General features: G+C 36.4%; 1 protein-coding gene across 1 annotated transcript in view; it reads right to left on the reverse strand.

The window, feature by feature from the left end:
- The window catches only part of IL1RAPL2 (interleukin 1 receptor accessory protein like 2), a 1,300,423-nt gene that overhangs the window by 9,620 nt on the left and 1,272,579 nt on the right, over window positions 1–18,224 (reverse strand). The window contains exons 8-10 of the mRNA XM_031936643.1: window positions 18,019–18,164; window positions 9,620–9,763; window positions 3,071–3,241 (exon numbers count right to left, since the gene is read on the reverse strand). Of these exons, the coding sequence (XP_031792503.1) occupies window positions 3,071–3,241; window positions 9,620–9,763; window positions 18,019–18,164 (461 nt within the window). The remainder of the gene's footprint in view (window positions 1–3,070; window positions 3,242–9,619; window positions 9,764–18,018; window positions 18,165–18,224) is intronic.

Here is an 18,224-nt window from a genome sequence, read left to right on the forward strand (position 1 = left end):
TGTGTGTGTGTGTGTGTGTGTGTGTGTGTGTGTGTGTGTGTGTGTGTGAGAGAGAGAGAGATTTTCATGTACTTTTGAAACTGTGTACATTGGAAAGGTTTGTGTGCTGATGAGGTTGAGTTGGAATACCGTGAGAGTAATACAAAAAGACTGAAGATATATCAAAAGTGAAGACATTAAATATGAATGGATTTATGTCATAGATGTCATTAATTTGATTCATAGAAAATTATTGTTGTGGATCAAGAATGATTTTATGAAGCCTGCTTTCATAGTCCTCAAAGGCCTCATTGCTAGTTTTCAGAGGAAGGAGTAGTCTTAGGTCAACATGTTTTAAATGAGATGTGAGGGACAAACACAGCTTATAATACTGTAACTAGGTTTCCCTCCCCCTCCCACAGGAATGTGTCTATATTTATATAGTATAAGCTGTTAAATCTGTACCAATGGTTGAAAATACAGACCACAGAAGCTTCTTTAATAACACATATACACCAAGTCAAAACGTTCTACTCTGTCATTCATGTGTAAATCAAGTATATTATTCATATACTTCATTGACTTCCTGAATGCGTGCTAAAAATGCTGAGGAAAAACTCGTTAATCCTGACATGGTGACTGCTCAGCTAACTCTAAAATGTTGATGGAAAAGAAAAATTGTCAAAGGGCCTTTTTAAGAGCCTCTGCAGGTTACACTCGCAAATCGGAATTCAGAGAACATGAATTTCCTCGTTCAGGAAGGAAGGATTAAAATCAAACACCCTCCAGTGGTTGCATCTAAAAACTGCATAGTTGTCCCAAATGGTTTACTTGTAAAAGGAGTCTTCCTGTGCACCATTTAGAACCTAAGATCCAAGCCCCTACTCAGTCTGATTTTAAAACATTAAAATAATTTTCTGTGGACTAGAAAATCTCTGCCCATCCTGATGACATTTTTTCAAACAAAATCAATAAACATCTATGAAGCATCTAATGAGCTCAAGTCTTCTGCTAGATGACTATAAGGATACAAAAATAAATGAGATATAGTCCTTGTCCTCATGGAGTTTATAATCTTCCTGGCTAGAAATGACATAAATAGATGAAAAGCTAATAAAATTATTTTAAAATGCAAAATGTTACAGGAGAACAAATTTACTGTCGAATAAGTGATTATACACCATAAATTCTAGGGCTGGAGAGATTATTATGAACCTTTCACAGAGGCAGTGATATGGAGAAGGATAAGTAGGATTTGAAAAGTCATAGAGGACTAACATTAACAAATGCATTACAGGGACATACAATGTATATTAAAGGCACAGTTTGGCTAGAGTGGAAAGTATGAGTAGAGGAAGTGGTAGGAGACAAATTTAGGAGATAAATCTGGGTTGGCAAAATATTGTAGAAGTGTTTAGCTAAGGGTTATAAATTTTATCCTGTAATAAATAGTGAATGATTCATTTGTTGAACACGGAAGTGACATGATCAAGGAGATGTACATGATATTAGTGGGGCTGAATGGATGGGAGGAAAGATAAGGAAGGTAGAGGGATAATTAACATTGAAGGAGTTAGATAATTGGGGCCTACACTAAGATGGAAAAGTGAGAATGAAAAAAATGCAAGGAACATTGGATTTGGGAGAAAGACACAGAAGAATGAAAAATGACTCTGAGGTATCAGAATGTTCCTTGGAGAAACAATAAATATAGGGTAGTATGGGGAAAACTGCAGAAAGAAACAAATGAAGGACCATGATAAGAAGCTTGCGGAATTCTTTCTTACATTTGTGGAGTAGGAAAAAATAAACCAGTAAATATTGCCTTCTTTATTCATTTCTATGCATGTCTAAATGTGCATACTAATGTGCACATATCAACATATACAGACATAAATGAACCCTAAGAAAAGAGATGAACAATCAAAACCCATTTGTTTCCATTTGTCTTCTGTCAGCTTAGTGACCAAGGTAGCCTGCTGGTAATCTGAATAAATGTTATTGAGGAGCAGCATGATCTAGCAGAGTGAGAACCAGTGTCAAATAAATCTAGGTTCCACTGCCACCTCTACCATTTGCCAACTGTTTATCTTGGACGATTTGGGGGTTTTGCTTCCTCAGCATAAGGACATAAGTACCTACTCTCTCACAACACAGGGTTACTGTAAAAATGAAATGAAGTAATGCATGTGAAATTATTTTATACACTGTCAAGTACTGGAATATAAGCTTTTTATTTTGTTATTATCACGTGTTGAAATTAACATGTTATGATTTGTAGTTACCAGTTCAATCTTCCCTTCTCAAGGATATCAGTACTTATATGCAAATGAGTTCTAGCACTTATATTTTCCTCAATGGCATTTTAAGCTCTTCAAAAGCAGGGACAATGTCTTAGATTTCTCTGTGTTTTCCTTACACTTTACTGTGTATGTGTATGCACTCTGGACATTAAAGGGAGAAAAGTACATATTTTGACTTGAAACTGAATTTATTCTGAAAGCCTCAATATAGCTTTCAATGTGTAGCACAACTTAAAATGGTATTCAAGCCTAGCATACAAGTGTCTTGAAAATAATTTAAATACACAGTGAGAGTGCTGTACCCAATGGCCTAATATACCTTTTTAAGTGGATTTTTCCATAAATCTGGAAATAAGTGACAAGGCGTAATGAATAACAAGGTTGAAAGGCATAGATTCAAAGCCATTAGTGACAATAATTGTAGGTATAAGTAGAAACACAGTGACAGAAGATTAGTTTTGGAACTTAAACATATTGAAAAGGCTTTAACTAACTTTTACAGATTTTTTTTTTAAAAGATCATAATGCTTTTCAGGATACTAAGGCAATATAATAAAAATGACCATTATGGCACAATTTAGAAATCATACTCAAAATATTAGTAAGAATGCCTTTAAAAATATTCAGATGCTAGAAATTCAGAACACAGGCATATGGGAAAAATTTGGATTTAAGAAACTCTACTATGAGAAACAACTGTCTAAATACTTGGCTCTGATGTTTGAAGCCTTCACATAACATCCTAAAAGAAACAGAACTTTTTAAATACAAAATTTGAAAGTACTTACTTCCACTTGGAATCAGGTCTCTTTCTGGGATGAAGAGTTTATATCCATAGTGTTTTTCCAGGACATCTGGCAGTACTTCAAGAGCAAACTGCTCTTCCTCAGGATTGTCACAGTCTAAAGTATCTTGGTCCACTTTTGTGTAAGAGAGATAGGCATCATATTCCTTGTTGTCTTAAACATAAAGAACAACAAAAGGGTTGTAACTATTAGCAGGTTCTCTTTGAGTACTAAGAGGCAGGGATAGCACAATAATTAGTGACTGTCTTTAATAATTGGAAAAAATAAGTCACATGCCATGTTATAGAAAATCTAATCCCTTTCAAAATAACCTAGTCATATGATATGAATTGAAACTTATGCAATGGGCCACCTATAGTCTGAACAGAATAAAACAGAGAATTATTATTTGTGACTTTCAGCGACTATACGCATTTGTAATACTCAATGATGTGTGAATGATTAGCTCAGTGTGTTTGAATGCAGGACTAAGTAGACCAAAGCCATGGATTTAACCCCTTTATTTTCCAGTTGGCTTGGCTCTGTTACTTGGGCACAGACTATACCTTGTTTGCACAAATATGTGCAAAAGATCCAACAGGGGCTGGGCCCTAGAGTGTGGAAAATTGAAATAATCCAGCCTCGCTCCTGGAGACACTGTTCACAGCACATGCCATAGTTCCAGTTGGTTAGTGTCGTCATCTTCATATACAAAAAGCAGTTCATTACCAAATATTAGAGACAGCAGCTGGGTTTTATACAAGTGCATTGCCTGTTATTCTTGTTCAGTTCATGGCCAACTAATATGACACAAGCTTCCAAAAGAAGCCTTTGTTTCAAAATATACATCCTTCCAGTATTGCCAAATTAGATTTTTCCTCCACACATTTAGTCAGGGAGTTAACTGTGCTTTGCAAGTGTATTTTTTCCTCTTTTGCTGTATTGGCTCAGAGCCAGTCTCTCCAGAGAGAAAATGTGCATGTATGCATACAGTTTTTTTCCTGCAAAATGTTAATGAGCATAGCTACTTGAGGCATTAGTTTCTGAAGGTTTTAGATGGGCCACATCCATACTGAAAATGTTATAGTGAGATTTTCAAAATTTCCTTATTAAAAAAAGTTTTTAAGTTAATATAGTGAACACAGACTCATGTGGAACTATTAGTAAACTCAGTTACTTACAAATAATAACTGCAAAAGACCGGTAAGAATTTCAGGATTTGTTTCTCAAACACATCAATATTTTCTATTAAAACATGCCTAATTAGAACATACCTAAAACCTAACCAAAATGTAATTTATAAAATGAAGCAGCCACTCATTTACTTTCACCATAACCCACACCATGACTTCATTCTACATGCTGAAGGAGGAATAAACTATAGACATATGATGAGCTGTAGATACCCTCTTTTAGGAGTAGATGAGACCTCCCTATCTCTGAAGTAGGATTATGTTGTTCCAATTTTAGTAAGATTTTAGCCTTCACCACTCCCAAACGAAAGAAATTCTGGTTATTTATATTAAGATGGTGCCTGAAAGAAAGAGAAAGAGTTAATACTCTTTAGCATCTTTTTTGGCTGCAAAAGGCTTCCATAAACCTTGGTTGGATTACTTGATTGCCTGGAAGCAGATGTACATGAAGGACTGCCCTGGGTAGTTGAAGAGATCATTTCGCTTACAAGTTGGGCGCATTCCACTGTCGTGCATAAAATTCTGCTTGGAAGTGAGAATGTTCATAAGCAATGCTAATGTAAGAACCTCCTGGTAATCCTAGCACCTCTGCCCTTGTTCCAATCACGTGCAGGATACACCTGCAGGCCCCTGACTTTCTCCAGCTATAATTACTCACCTGGGACTCAGAGCTGCCGATGACACACAGCTGGAAGAATAAAACAGGCCAAAGGACAAATAGCTCCATTCATATGAACAGAATATATTTCATTGTTCTTGATAGATAGTGTTGCTGCCTCAAACTCCATAATGTCAGACCAGACCCTGTTACTCTCTCTGACTTTGATAACTTTCCTATTTCACAAACCTCCCTAAATTCAACCACTTATTAATTCATTCAACAATTATTTGTTGAGCATCTGCAATGGCTGCTTGACTTCTTTACCCATCTGACCAGACCTTCTAGACTCCTCTCCTATTGCTTGTACTGACTATGGTTATTTGTCTTCCAAACATGCTAAACTCACATATTCTTGGTTCTGTCCTTACTGGTTCCACCTATATTCTGATATTGCAGTTCAATGCTACAAACACCCCTAGAAAGTACTTCTATACTTACATTTTCTAAGTTGTGGCAAAGAGCATGGATGTCTTTGGTACGTCTTAACACCCAACACATTGGGATTATAAATTTTACCTCGCATTCTAGAAGCACACCATTCATTGAAAAAATGAATGCTTCTGGTGTCATTCATGTCTCTTTAAGATGAACTAAAGGTGAAGAGCTTATGGTGGCTGGCCAGAGCAGGAAGAAAGCTCTCAAAGCCACCATGTCAGATGTCCCAGACACTCTAGGATACCAGCTAGTGAGCCAGCAGTGACACAGATGCTACAGTTTAAATAATGCACTCAACCTTATGTAGACAGCCAAGAAAACCTCATGAATAGCTGCAGCTGTTGCTCACAAAGAGGAGCAAGATAGATAAACCAAAATCAACAACATGATGCAAATAAGGTTAACAGCAAGGCCTAAAAATTGTTTCTAAACCAAAAGGCTGTTCAGCAGCACCACTTTTCTAGGCAAGGCTAATGAGCCTTCCTCTGTGCTAAATCATGCTGACTAAGCTCATCTGAGGAACCAGAAAATAGAGCACAATGCAGACAGAACAGTGTAAGGAAGAGGGCTGGCACAGTGGTTACCATAGGTATGCTGTTCCTAATAAAGAGAGAAGTTATAAGGAAGAGAACCAAATGTTTTGTAGAAGAATTTTCCTGTTGTCACTTCTTTCCTTTTCTGTTTTAAAATCTAATTTGAATCCTGCTCCCTATCAAGAAGCCATCCATGTTTATAACTCAGTTGTTCTGCAGCTATGCTAAACAGAGTGCTAAACTCCTAGTTTCTACAGAGCAAAGACTGTGTAATCTTGTTGATTATTATATACCTACTACCTACTATAGTATATGTGTGTGTGTGTGTGTGTGTGTGTGTGTGTGTGACTGTAGTGTTGATCCAGATGAAGAATATAAGTAAATGCATCATGCATAGTCCCTGCCACTTAGTAGACACTTAAATGTTTAATGACTGAAAAATTGAAAGGTTAAATAAATGAAGCAATCATTGGTGGGTTGAATTAAAATGAATTAAATTTTAAACATGGCTAAGAAGTTAAAGTTTGTTGGATGGATTTTATTTTATACAAAATCAGGCATTTTTATAAGAACTTTTAGGAAATACCATTATAGATATTGTCAAAGAGAGAGCATGAAGAAAAAGCATATGGTTAAAATTAAGTTGTGTCTATGATATGTCAAAATATTTAAATGGTGAAATGAAAAATTTGATAGATTATCTGGCTGACATTTCGCATTCTGTAACTGTAGATTTCTAAAAGGCAGTTAAAATTCATTTATTCATTTTTACCATATACATATTGACTTTTTAGTATTCCACTGAAGCTAATATAGAGGTTATATACTTAAGATCCAAGGTTCTATGCAGAAATATAAAATATTTTAACCATCATTCCTAACGAAAACACTTGAAGTACCCTCTCCCCATATTGCATTTTCCCCCCACCACTGAATTTGGAATCAATACATACAATTATGTAATCAAAATGTTCTATATTACTGGACACCTTTGAACACATGAACCACATTGCAGATAAAGATGCAAAGTGGAATATTTAATTCCTGAAAAATTCTATCATATCAGCATAAAATTAATCTTACAAATATGTACTACAACTGAGCAGTTAGTCTAGGTTATTGGGTATCAGTGATGAAGGTAATTAATTATTGTAGATTAACATAATAAATTGTATAATCTCAGAGATTAACAAATTGCATATTATCAGGACTCAAAACATATTAATCACAGAAGCCTCCCTTTCATATTTTTATTTATTTTATTCATTTTTTTTTTAGAGACAGGGTCTTACTCTGTCATCCAGGCCGGAGTGCAGTGATGTGATCATAGCTCACTGCAACCTTGAGCTCCTGGGTTCAAGTGATTCTCTTGACTTGGCCCCCATGGTTATCCGGTGCCATAGGCATGCACCACCATGCCCAACTAATATTTTTTAAACTATTTTTTGTAGAGATGAGGTCTCCCTATGTTGTGCAGGCTGCTCTTGAACTCCTGGGCTCAAGCAATCCTCCTGCTTAGGTCTTCCAAAGTGCTGGGATTTTGTGAGCTACTGTGCCTGGCCCCTTTTATGTTCTTTTACACAGATAATGCATCTTTTACCTTCACAATTGGCTACTTTAGCCACTTGCTGGTACCTGGGAACCAGGGACATTAACCTCAATAACACATTCTCTCTAGTTTTTTTCTGTATACAGATAAGAAGTCAAGATTTTTCAATATTAACTGTTGTTTATAGGAAGAACTGAGGGTAATCGGTCATATTTCCATATATATTGTCAGCCTATATAATAATTGTTGGAATAGGCCTTAATTTTTCACTTTTAAGATATATCTAAATAAGTCTGTAGTACTTTTAAATGGGCTACTGTAATCGCTGAGTAGATTGGAAATGTGCAAATGTGTAGATGTGTAGATTTGAAAATGAGCAAATGAGCATGCATATGTACTCATCAAAAAGCATTTCACGCCAGGTGCAGTGGCTAACGTCTGTAATCCCAACACTTTTGGAGGCTAAGTCCAGAGGATTGCTTGAATGCAAGAATTTGAGACCAGCCTAGGTAACAAGGCGAGACCCTGTCTCTACAATAAATAATAATAATAATAGTAATAATAATAAATTAGCCAGGCATGGTGGCATGCACTTGTAATCTCAGCTACTCAGGAGGCTGAGGCAGGAGGATTGCCTGAGTACAATAGTTTGAGACTGTAGTGAGCCAGGATTGCACCACTGCACTCCAGCCTGGGTGACAGTGACTGTCTCAAAAAAAAAAAAAAAAAAAAAAAGGTAAAAGAAAGAAGAACTTCTGTAATTTACTATGAAAATATGAAAGTTAATTAAAACCCTCCCATATCATCATTCACATAATAGTAGCAATAAGACCAAAATCAGATTCCTCAAAAATTTTGACATTACATCTATCACTATAAAATTAAAATGAAAATTGTGAATTTCTCTTTTTTGAGGTAAGACCACCAACTCAAAAAAATAAACAAAAGCTCTAACCTTACTTATTTTGGTACAATGAAAACTCAGTTTTAAGTCTATCTTTTTAAAATAATGTTTTCCAAATTGGATTTCTTTCTAAAAAGTGTTTGGCGGCCGGGCGCGGTGGCTCAAGCCTGTAATCCCAGCACTTTGGGAGGCCGAGGCGGGCGGATCACGAGGTCATGAGACGGAGACCATCCTGGCTAACACGGTGAAACCCCGTCTCTACTAAAAAATACAAAAAGCTAGCCGGGCGAGGTGGTGGGCGCCTGTAGTCCCAGCTACTCGGGACGCTGAGACAGGAGAATGGCGTAAACCCGGGACGCGGAGCTTGCAGTGAGCTGAGATCTAGCCACTGCACTCCAGCCTGGGTGTTAGAGCGAGACTCCGTCTCAAAAAAAAAAAAAAAAAAAAAAGTGTTTGGCTTACCTGTGGCATTCTATACACATTTCCAAGGCTTACAGCAGTTTTGGGATGAGAACTTTATGTATAAGAAGCTACATGCCATGATTTCTTATTGATTTTGATTGGAAACATGGCAGTTTGTACTCTTGAAAAAAATTAAATCATTTTAAATGTTCAAAGAAACAAGGCTCAGTAAACTGCTTTATTGATATTTCTCTCATAAGATTTTCAAAATTCATAAACAGCAAATATAAGAAAATTATGAGCTACACTCTGAATTTTTATTCTTTCAGGTCATCTTTGAGAATGGTGCTATAAGCATTCAAAATATGTAAGTACATGTACTTTGAGCTTTAAAAGGATTGTCTCCATAGCTTTCAATCTGTTTCTTGTATGATTGCTTGTTTTGTAGATGGCAGCAATGGATAAAAATGATCTGTACTTAAATTTGCATTTTCTGAAAAAAATTGGAATTGATTCTTAATTTCCTTCTTACTAAGTGGGAGGGATTTGACAGCAATTGTTTTATCTCCTGAGCAACTAAAGTCTTATTGTTAAAGTTTTTATTGGAAATAAAGTCAAACATATAGGAATATTATAAAAATAAAACTATTTCAAAAAACATACATAACATTTACTCAGATTTACCTATTGTTACTATATTCTCCTCTTTTCTCTTTTTCTTGGTAAGTTTTCTAAACTATGTAAAGGTAAGTAACTTGCCATAGCCCTTTACCCCTAAATATTTCAGCTTGTACTTCCTAAAAATAGGGAGGTTCTCTTACATAATCACAAATGCATGCCATTTAATGGAATTTGAACAATAGGAGACAGCTTACCATCATTAGTTTCATCAGCTCCAAAGTGCTGCCTGTAGAAGAGCATTAATTCAATGTTGTAGCATTTATAAATGACCACCAGCAGTACAAGGAGGAGGAAGATTGCTCCCAGGCCCCCTGCAAGCTCAATTTTGTAGATTAAATCTGGAGCGAACAGAATAAACAGGAAAAGGTAATTAAATCAGCAACACTTGGGATCTTCCCATATTTCTAGTATATAAGATGTACTACCATTCTGTTTTCCTGTCCAGAAAATTCTTGCTTAATGCAGTAGCTTTGCTCTTGATACATTTGTATGAATCAAATTTTTCGAAAATAAACTCTTTGAAATTTGATTAATTTACTATTAAAAGTGGTAAGTCTATCTGAAAAGGAATAGTTGCTCTCAGTTTGTTTTGAACGCATCTAAGATGTCATATATATGCTTTTGCTCTAAATGTATTTCAGAGAACTATTAAAGCGACTTTATTCTGGGTCCAAGGCCAATATTTTCTTATTTCTGTTAAATTATCCTATTGGTTTAGCAAGATTACCATCTAGTACTTCTCAGGCCACAGGCCCTATTCTTTTGCAGGAGAACAACATCATAAAATTACTTTCAGAATCAAATAAAATCTAATGAGTTTGCAGGATTTAACTGTTTCATTTAACCCCAGTAGAACATAATCCAATATAAGGTAAGCAGGTAAAATTAGCTTATCCATTTCCCCTACTTATTTGAATAAATGACTGTAATACATATGTGATATAATATGCCCAATGGAACTAAAACAGAATGAGAAATCCAGGCTAATCACTTGGCCTCTTCAGCCAACACCAGCCTACCTGATAGCAGACTTAGGCTGCTCCAGTGGGGCATCCCTAGAACTCTTGAGCATTGGAACAATGAAATCAAAATATAATGGAAGAAGACATAATGTCTCCCAGGCTCAGGGAACAGTGATTTAACCTGTAGTTAATCAGTGATATTAATAAATCTAAAGAGTATATCATCAAAAGAGGGTATGGTATCATGAAATTTAGAGAAAGGGGAAGTCGGAGGAGAATTTAGAATGTGAATTCAGCAATTTCCGTGGGAAAAATACTGAATCCGAGAGACATCAGACCAGAGACGTATTTTCCACAGGGACATTATTGGTCTCATCATAATTAGATAAAATTGCCTACAAGATAACCTAACCTTCCTTTAATGTAATTACATAATTACCAAGTGACTATTTTATTACTAATTCAGCTTACCATGTAACTCGAAACTAGAAAAGAGAGAGACAATCTAGTTTATACATCAATTCCTTGTGAGTTTAGTTGGCATCAGTCAGTCTTCCTGGATGGATCAATTATGGGGCACTGTCAAAATCAAATTGCTGACCATTGACAGGCTGTCACTCTTGAAAGCCAGACTGTCAACCTTTCTCTAGGAATGTCCCTTATGTCTATACAGGATTATTGCTTAAGAGAAATTAGCCAGGCTCAATATAACAATTAAGATCCATTTAGTAGTTTATATTTTATAGAAAAGAAATCTATGTATATTATATAAATATATAAACATAAAAATAAAATATAAAATATAAAAATATATATTTAAAAATATATTATACACACACACACACACACACACACACACACACACACAGAACAGCCAATCAGAGAGTCATAGAATGGAAATGTAAGAAACACAAATAAATGTCACTCTTTTTGAGTATGGAGAGAGGGGGAAGGATAGAAAAAGGAAGAGAGTGGGGCTGCTGTGAAGGACAAAATATGCCAACAATGAATATTGCAAGGGCACACACAATGAATAGGGGTAGGAAATTGGAATCTGTGTGCCTGCTGCAAGAGGTGGTCTTTTTAAAAAAATAAGCCACAAAATTCCAGGTTAAAAAAAAAAAAAAATCACCACATAATTAGCAATGCTTCCTGCCCTCTATATAAAACGTGGCTGTCCAGGAACCTCTACCTTCCTCTGCCTCTGCCCATGTTGGGGACAAAACAGGCTTTCTTAAGAGATCTCTGTGGGCTGCAAATCACAGTTTTTACTTGTTTTCTCACCATCTTATATACACCATCAATCATACATTATTAAAAGCCAATTTTAAATAGAGAAACCAATACGATTTTCTTTGTTACTCTGAAAACTGACTTCTCTTTCATCTTGGGGCATTAATTGGCTTGATTCAAAAGATTTTTCCTGTTTTAAGATGTTCACTTTATGCTATAAATTTTTTGGTCTTTCTGTCTGTCTCTCTCTGCGGTCAGAAGAGCTTCCAAATGTTTTAAAAGTCGTGGAATGGGAAATTTTTCAGCAATTTCTATGTTATTTACAGAGCAGAGTTGCTATTAGGTAGATGGAAAACTTCAGCAGCAGGAACAATTTGTGCTCTCAAGTAGCAGACATTTTTTCAGCAGTAAATTTATGGAAGAAAACCATGGTAAAAAAAGTACCTTTGTGATTTTAGGGTCCATTTTATAAAATATATCTTTGAAAGATATTATGTAATGATGGCTGTTTAAGTTGAAAAATGTGGACCTAGGCCCAGAGACCCAACCAGCATTCTTTGATTCAGCCCAGGCAGTCACATCAAAAGGGAAATATCTATCCTATAATCAGAGGGCACAGTTGCCATCACCCAAATGCCACCTGGATTTTCTTTTGTCTTCTATTTTCAATTGCAATTTTCAATCTCAGCAGGATCTATACTTCAAGGGACATTTACTGGCTGAGAAACTGGAAGTCATTTTAGTTGGGCTGTGTCTTGTATATGCTTCACAAAGAGAGCTGTAGCAAGAACAGCAAATATTTATGGGCCTGTAACTTTTTCTAGGCACCCAAAGTACATGGGTAGTTCTTTTTTACCTTCTTAGTTTGAACCCACCTATTTCTTCACTGTGAACACAAAGATCAGATATTATAGAATGGGACAAATAGCAACTGAAGCCAAGGGACTGGAGAGAGAGAATGCAGGGAATGTTTAAGCTTGCTCCTCTGATTCACAAGATGGGAAGCAGTTTAGGAGATACCACCTGAGGGCTGCTGTCATGGTCTGAATGTTTGTTCAAAATGCATATGTTGTAACCTAACCCCCAAGGTGTTTATATAAGAGGGAGGCCTGGCCAGGCACAGTGGCTCAAGCCTGTAATTCCAGCACTTGGGGAGGCCAGGGCAGGAGGGTCGCTTGAAGCCAGGAGTTTGTGACCAACCAGGTCAACAAAGTGAAGCCCTGTCTCTACAAAAAATTTAAACAATTAGTCGGGCATGGTGGTGTGTCTGTAGCCCCAGCTACTCTGGAGACTGCGGTGGGAGAATTACTTGGGCTCAGGAGTTTGAGGCTACAGTGCACTATGACTGAGCCACCGCATTCCAGCCTGGAAAAAAGAGTGAGACCCTGCCCTGTTTCTAAAAAAATAAAAAAATAAAAAACGAGGGAAGCATGTGAGAGGTGATTAGGTCATGAGGGTAGAACTTTCATAAACAGGGACTGTTATAAGAGATGCCTGAAGAAACCTTTTTGCTGCTACTGCCATGTGAAGACACAAAGAAAGTGTCGTCTATGCGAAATGAGTCCTTACCAGATACCAAATCTGTTGGTACCTCGATCTTGGTCTTCCTAGCCTCCAGAACTGTGAACAATCCATTTCCATGGTTTATATACTATCTAGTCTAAGGTATCTTGTTATAGCAGCCAAAATGGACTAGGACAGAAATTGGTACTGAGAAGTGGGGTGCTGCTGTAACAAATACCTAAAGTTGTGGAACCAACTTTGGAACTGGGTAATGGATACAGAGTAGAAGAGATTTGAGTTATATTGCCATGAAAAGAGCCTTAAGGGCAATTCTGGTGAGGGCTTGGAAGAAGAAGAGAGCTACAGAGAATTCCTCAGTCATCTTAGAGATTGCCTAAATGGTCGTGATCAGAATGTTAGTAGAAATATGAATGGCAAAGGCCATTCTGATACCTCAGACAAAAATGAGTAATAGGCCCCTACCAGACATGAATCTGCTGGTGCCTTGATCTTGGACATCTCAGCCTCTAGGATTGTGAGCACTAAATTTATAATATTTAAAAATTACCCAGTCTAAGGTGTGATCCAGAGCAGGCTCAGAAAGTTTTCTATTCAGGTATGGTGGGACAGAGTGAAGCAGCAGCACTGAGAATGAAGAGAGACAGATTCAATGATATGCCTCTGTTTTATGAGAAAGGAGGTATGTGCAGAGAAGCAGAAATAATTATCAGAATTTCTGGAACCTAAGTTCAGACTCTTGGCTCACCAAATAAAAAATGTAGGATGAACTTCTTACTGAAATGCTAGTTGCACGTACTGCAAATTGTTCATCTGAGAATAAGGAAGTGGTAGGTGCAGACAGAAGATAGATAGGTAAGAAGAGGGATAGGTTACAAAACTTGATCCTGTTAATTGGATATGTTAGATGTGAGTTTTTATTTTACAAAAACCCTTTTCACTTAATGAAAGGATTCATCATATTTCTTCTCCATAATGATCACTTAAGGCATATTAAATATTTGACTTACAACTCATCAAGAAGTTATTGTTCCATAAAACAATCCATACTAGTATTCCAAGTGGGAATACTACTGCCAATGAGGCCAGGCTATGATGTGATAAAGCTTAAAAGGTCCAACCCCAAAGGAAATATCTTAAGTTTCTCAAAACTAGCTAGAGCTTGTTCTGACTTAAAAAAAATACGACAGGTCCATAAGGATTCTTGCTCTTTCTTGGGCTTCCACTATATCGTCAGAAGCTCCTAAGGAGACCAAGTGAGGGAAGATTAACTGTATACTTTTGTAAAGCACAGTGAAATCATTTAACTGCTACCTAGAACAGAGAGTACAAACTGGTATATTATGGGCCAAAAAATTGGTTTTGTTGGATCACACAATGTTTCAAAAATGAATACTAATATTTAAAAATTAAAAGACTTCGTATCCAGTCTTTCAACTTCACTTGAAAACTTCGAAGCTCTCATATCCCTGGGCATACATTCCAGCAAAAACAGCAGTAATCTTATAGAACAAAATAGTTGTTGCCCTTTTAAAGCAAGGCATGTTTTCTCTGGTCTATGTTTTGATTTTGTCTAATATCCAGCCCTCTTCTTAAAAAAATTCAGTATTTTCCTGGGACCTGAGGTCTTTGAGTTTGCAATCCCTGGAAAGTAAACAATACTTGAAAAGAAAAAAACACATTTAGATAATCCAGGGCAAACATTAGTCATGACAAAATCACAGATCAAATCTTCTTTTTATCAATCCCTGTTATTTATTGCTCACCTGATTGTGCTTGTCCTCCATGAGGAGAATTTTCATTCAAGAAATAGTTTTGAGCACTTACTATGTTTTATGCACTAGAGATACAGCAGTAAATAAGGCAAGAAAAGTTTCTGTTCTCAAGTATTCTATATTTTAGTGGGGGGAAGAAAACAAGAAGCAAACAAATATGTAATATAATATCCAATAGTAATAGACAAAACAAAAAGAAGTAGAGACAGGTTAGAAGAAAAATAAAAGGAAAGGTAATATCATTTTATATAGGATGGCCAGAAAATACCTATCAAGAAGGTAACATTTAAGTAGAAATCTGTATGAAGGGAAGGAGGGAGTCATGGAGACAGCTGGAGGCAGGAGTGTTCCAGACAGATGAAATAGCAAGTGCAAAGGACCTGACGCAGAACTGTGTTTGGTGAACATGAGAAACAGAAAGGAGGCTAGTGTGTATAATGTATGAGGAAAATTGTGGTAGAAAATGAGATCAGATGTAAGAACAGATTGTGTAGTGCCTTAAAGGACATGGTAAAGATTTGGGATTTCATTCTTGGTGGAACAGGGAAAGAACTGTGAATGGAGGGTTCTGATCAGGGGAATAACATGACCTTGCTTACGTATTTAAATGATCCTTCTGACTGTTGTGATAAGAATAGACTGTGAGAGGAAAAGGATGGAAGCAGGGAGACCAGTTAGGCTGTTACCATGATCCAGGTAATTGGTGCTGGTGGCTCAGAAGAGGATGTGGGTAGTGAAGGTGAGAAAAGTGTTCAGAGTCTGAATAGGCTTTGAAAGTTAAGCCATGGGATTTGCTGGTGGAGTAGATATAGGATGTGAGTAGAGAAAAGAAAAAGTGAAGAATAACTCCAAGGATTTTGGCATGAGCAACTAGAACAATGGTGATGGAGATGGAGAAGGAGACTGGAGGATCAGGTTCATAGGCAGGAGAAATTAGGAATCCTGTTTGGGACAAGCTAAATTTGATATGCCTACTAGATCTGTAAGAAGAGTTGTTTAGTAGGCAATTGAGTATACAGGTGGGAAGTCCAGGCTAGACATAAATTTGGGAGTTGTTAGCATATAAGTGGTAAGCAAAACCATGAGATGGAGATAGAATGAAATCACCTACTGAATGAGTAAGAAGAGGGGACCTGAACCCTGGGGAACTCCAATATTTAAATATTTGGAAGATGAGAATTAACATTGTCAGTTATCATGATTTAGACCAGTTTCCTTGTAGAAGCCATGTGAGGTAGCAGAGTATTATAGTGTGTCTTAGTTTGTAGTGTCAAATTTTTAGAAACTTTTAGGGGCTGTCCTGTGTTGCTTTACTTATTAAAGACAAATGCATTTATTTTAAAACTCAAATAAGGTTATTTCTGTCCACACAGGCCGATTGATAAGACACCCCCCATTATTTTTCCTCATAGCAGGTTTTTAATTGTAACACTATATATCTTTTGCGGAATTTTAAAAAATATTTAAAGTTGGTCTTTCTTTGCATTCTCACTCCTCCAAAAGGTATAAGCTCCAAGAAGACCTAGCTAGGTCTATCTTATTCAGCATTCTATTCCCCAGCACCTACCATAGTGCTGGCTGTAGCTAAGTCTTCAATAATAAAAGAAAAAATTAACCACTTATTTGACCAGAATAGGTTCTAAGTGCTTATTACTAGCTAGACACTGCTCAAGTTGATATCTCTGAGGATACAGAGGTATAACAGCAGGCTCTGATTGGAGGATCTCTAAGCCCGAAATAAGACTAAGATGAACAGAAACAAAGTGATCCTTGCCACAAGGTGTTTGGGCATGATCAATACCTGCCCTTCATGTGATTCCTAAGTGGTTACCTAGGATAAATTATCCAAGTTCAGTATAATAATAAAGACTGGTTATGGCATATTTCACACCCATGATATCATTATTATTTGAACCTCAAAGTGACTCTGCAAGGTAGATATTATTAATCCTATTTCAAAGATAAGAAAACTAAGGTTTAGGGAGTCTAATAAGACAAGTCAGTCCTACTGAACCAGGATCTCCTGAATCTGGGTCTTCTGACTTTACTTTCTCTATTAGACTCCTTTACACTTAAATACGCCTTTATTTTAAGACAGAATCAAGTCTAGAGTACGAAGTGGTGCTAGAGATATAAATGCATTATTTTCAGAATAATGATTCGTCTCTGCTTCTTCAAGAGCTGCTGGTCATTGTCAAGTATTAGGGCTGGCTGGAAAATATAAATTCCATCCTGGCCAGGAAGTACAACTAAGTGACCTTGCTGATTGAATCTGTTCTATTATTGCTCTAAAACCTAGGCAACAAGGACACTGATTGAGAACATTTGTTCTGCTACATTTGCAAAGCCTTTGCCAGATGTACATATACAGAAAGTATTTAGCCTTTTGCAGCAACCAAAAGTCATAGCAAGGTACGAGCCAGTTCAGAAGCTACTCTAGCTGCTGAGATTGCTTGTTGTTTGTATATCTGTTTTTATCTCCTTTATATGTAAATTTAGAGTTTCTTTTCTTTGTTCATTATATACAATTTCCACCCTGTCTGGAACCAACTTGAGAAAGGGATCTCCATAAATGCCAAAATATTTAGAAATATATGCACCTGATAAAGACCTCTTAATACCAGGTCATATCATAAAATATAGTTTATAAAATAATTTCTATGATAATTGTAAGAATATTATATGGAATTATTAATTTTTTTATTTTTTAGTCAGGGAATAAAAAAGCAACTGTGTTTCTCATCCAAAAAAATCTCTTGAATTTCATTTAAGCAATATAAGATATAAGAAGGCAAAATATGGAGAAAATATTGAATGTCAAATATATAACAAATTTTATGTAACACTAATAACTAAGGTACACTTTATATCACTGGATTTAACATATAACAATATTTCATTTCATTTATCCACTTCCTAATGGTATTGAAGATCATAGGTATTTTATGCTAATATCACAGCAAGAGAAATATCTTTCCTTAAAAAGACAAAATGGTTAAAAGAAGTTTACACTACATGATAAAATAAAGCCAGGAAATATTTCTAACTTCAATAGATGTTGATAGCTAAGCAAACCATAGTTATAGTTATAAAAATAAATACCCTTTTTACGCAGCAGAACACTGGCATGTTTCCGTCCATTTCGGTTTTCAACATGGCAGGTATAATTCGCCAGGTCAGCTTCCACAACTGAGTCAAAGATGAGTGCCAACTCAACTTCTTTTTCTCCAAGATGCTCTTTGAGAAGCCTGAAATAAAGAAAGTATTCTTGGCTGAATTGGCTTGATTTGGGCAGAAAGCAGCCATGC

This window comes from Piliocolobus tephrosceles, chromosome 12, assembly GCF_002776525.5.
Source record: "Piliocolobus tephrosceles isolate RC106 chromosome 12, ASM277652v3, whole genome shotgun sequence".
Classification (NCBI taxonomy): Eukaryota; Metazoa; Chordata; class Mammalia; order Primates; family Cercopithecidae; genus Piliocolobus; species Piliocolobus tephrosceles.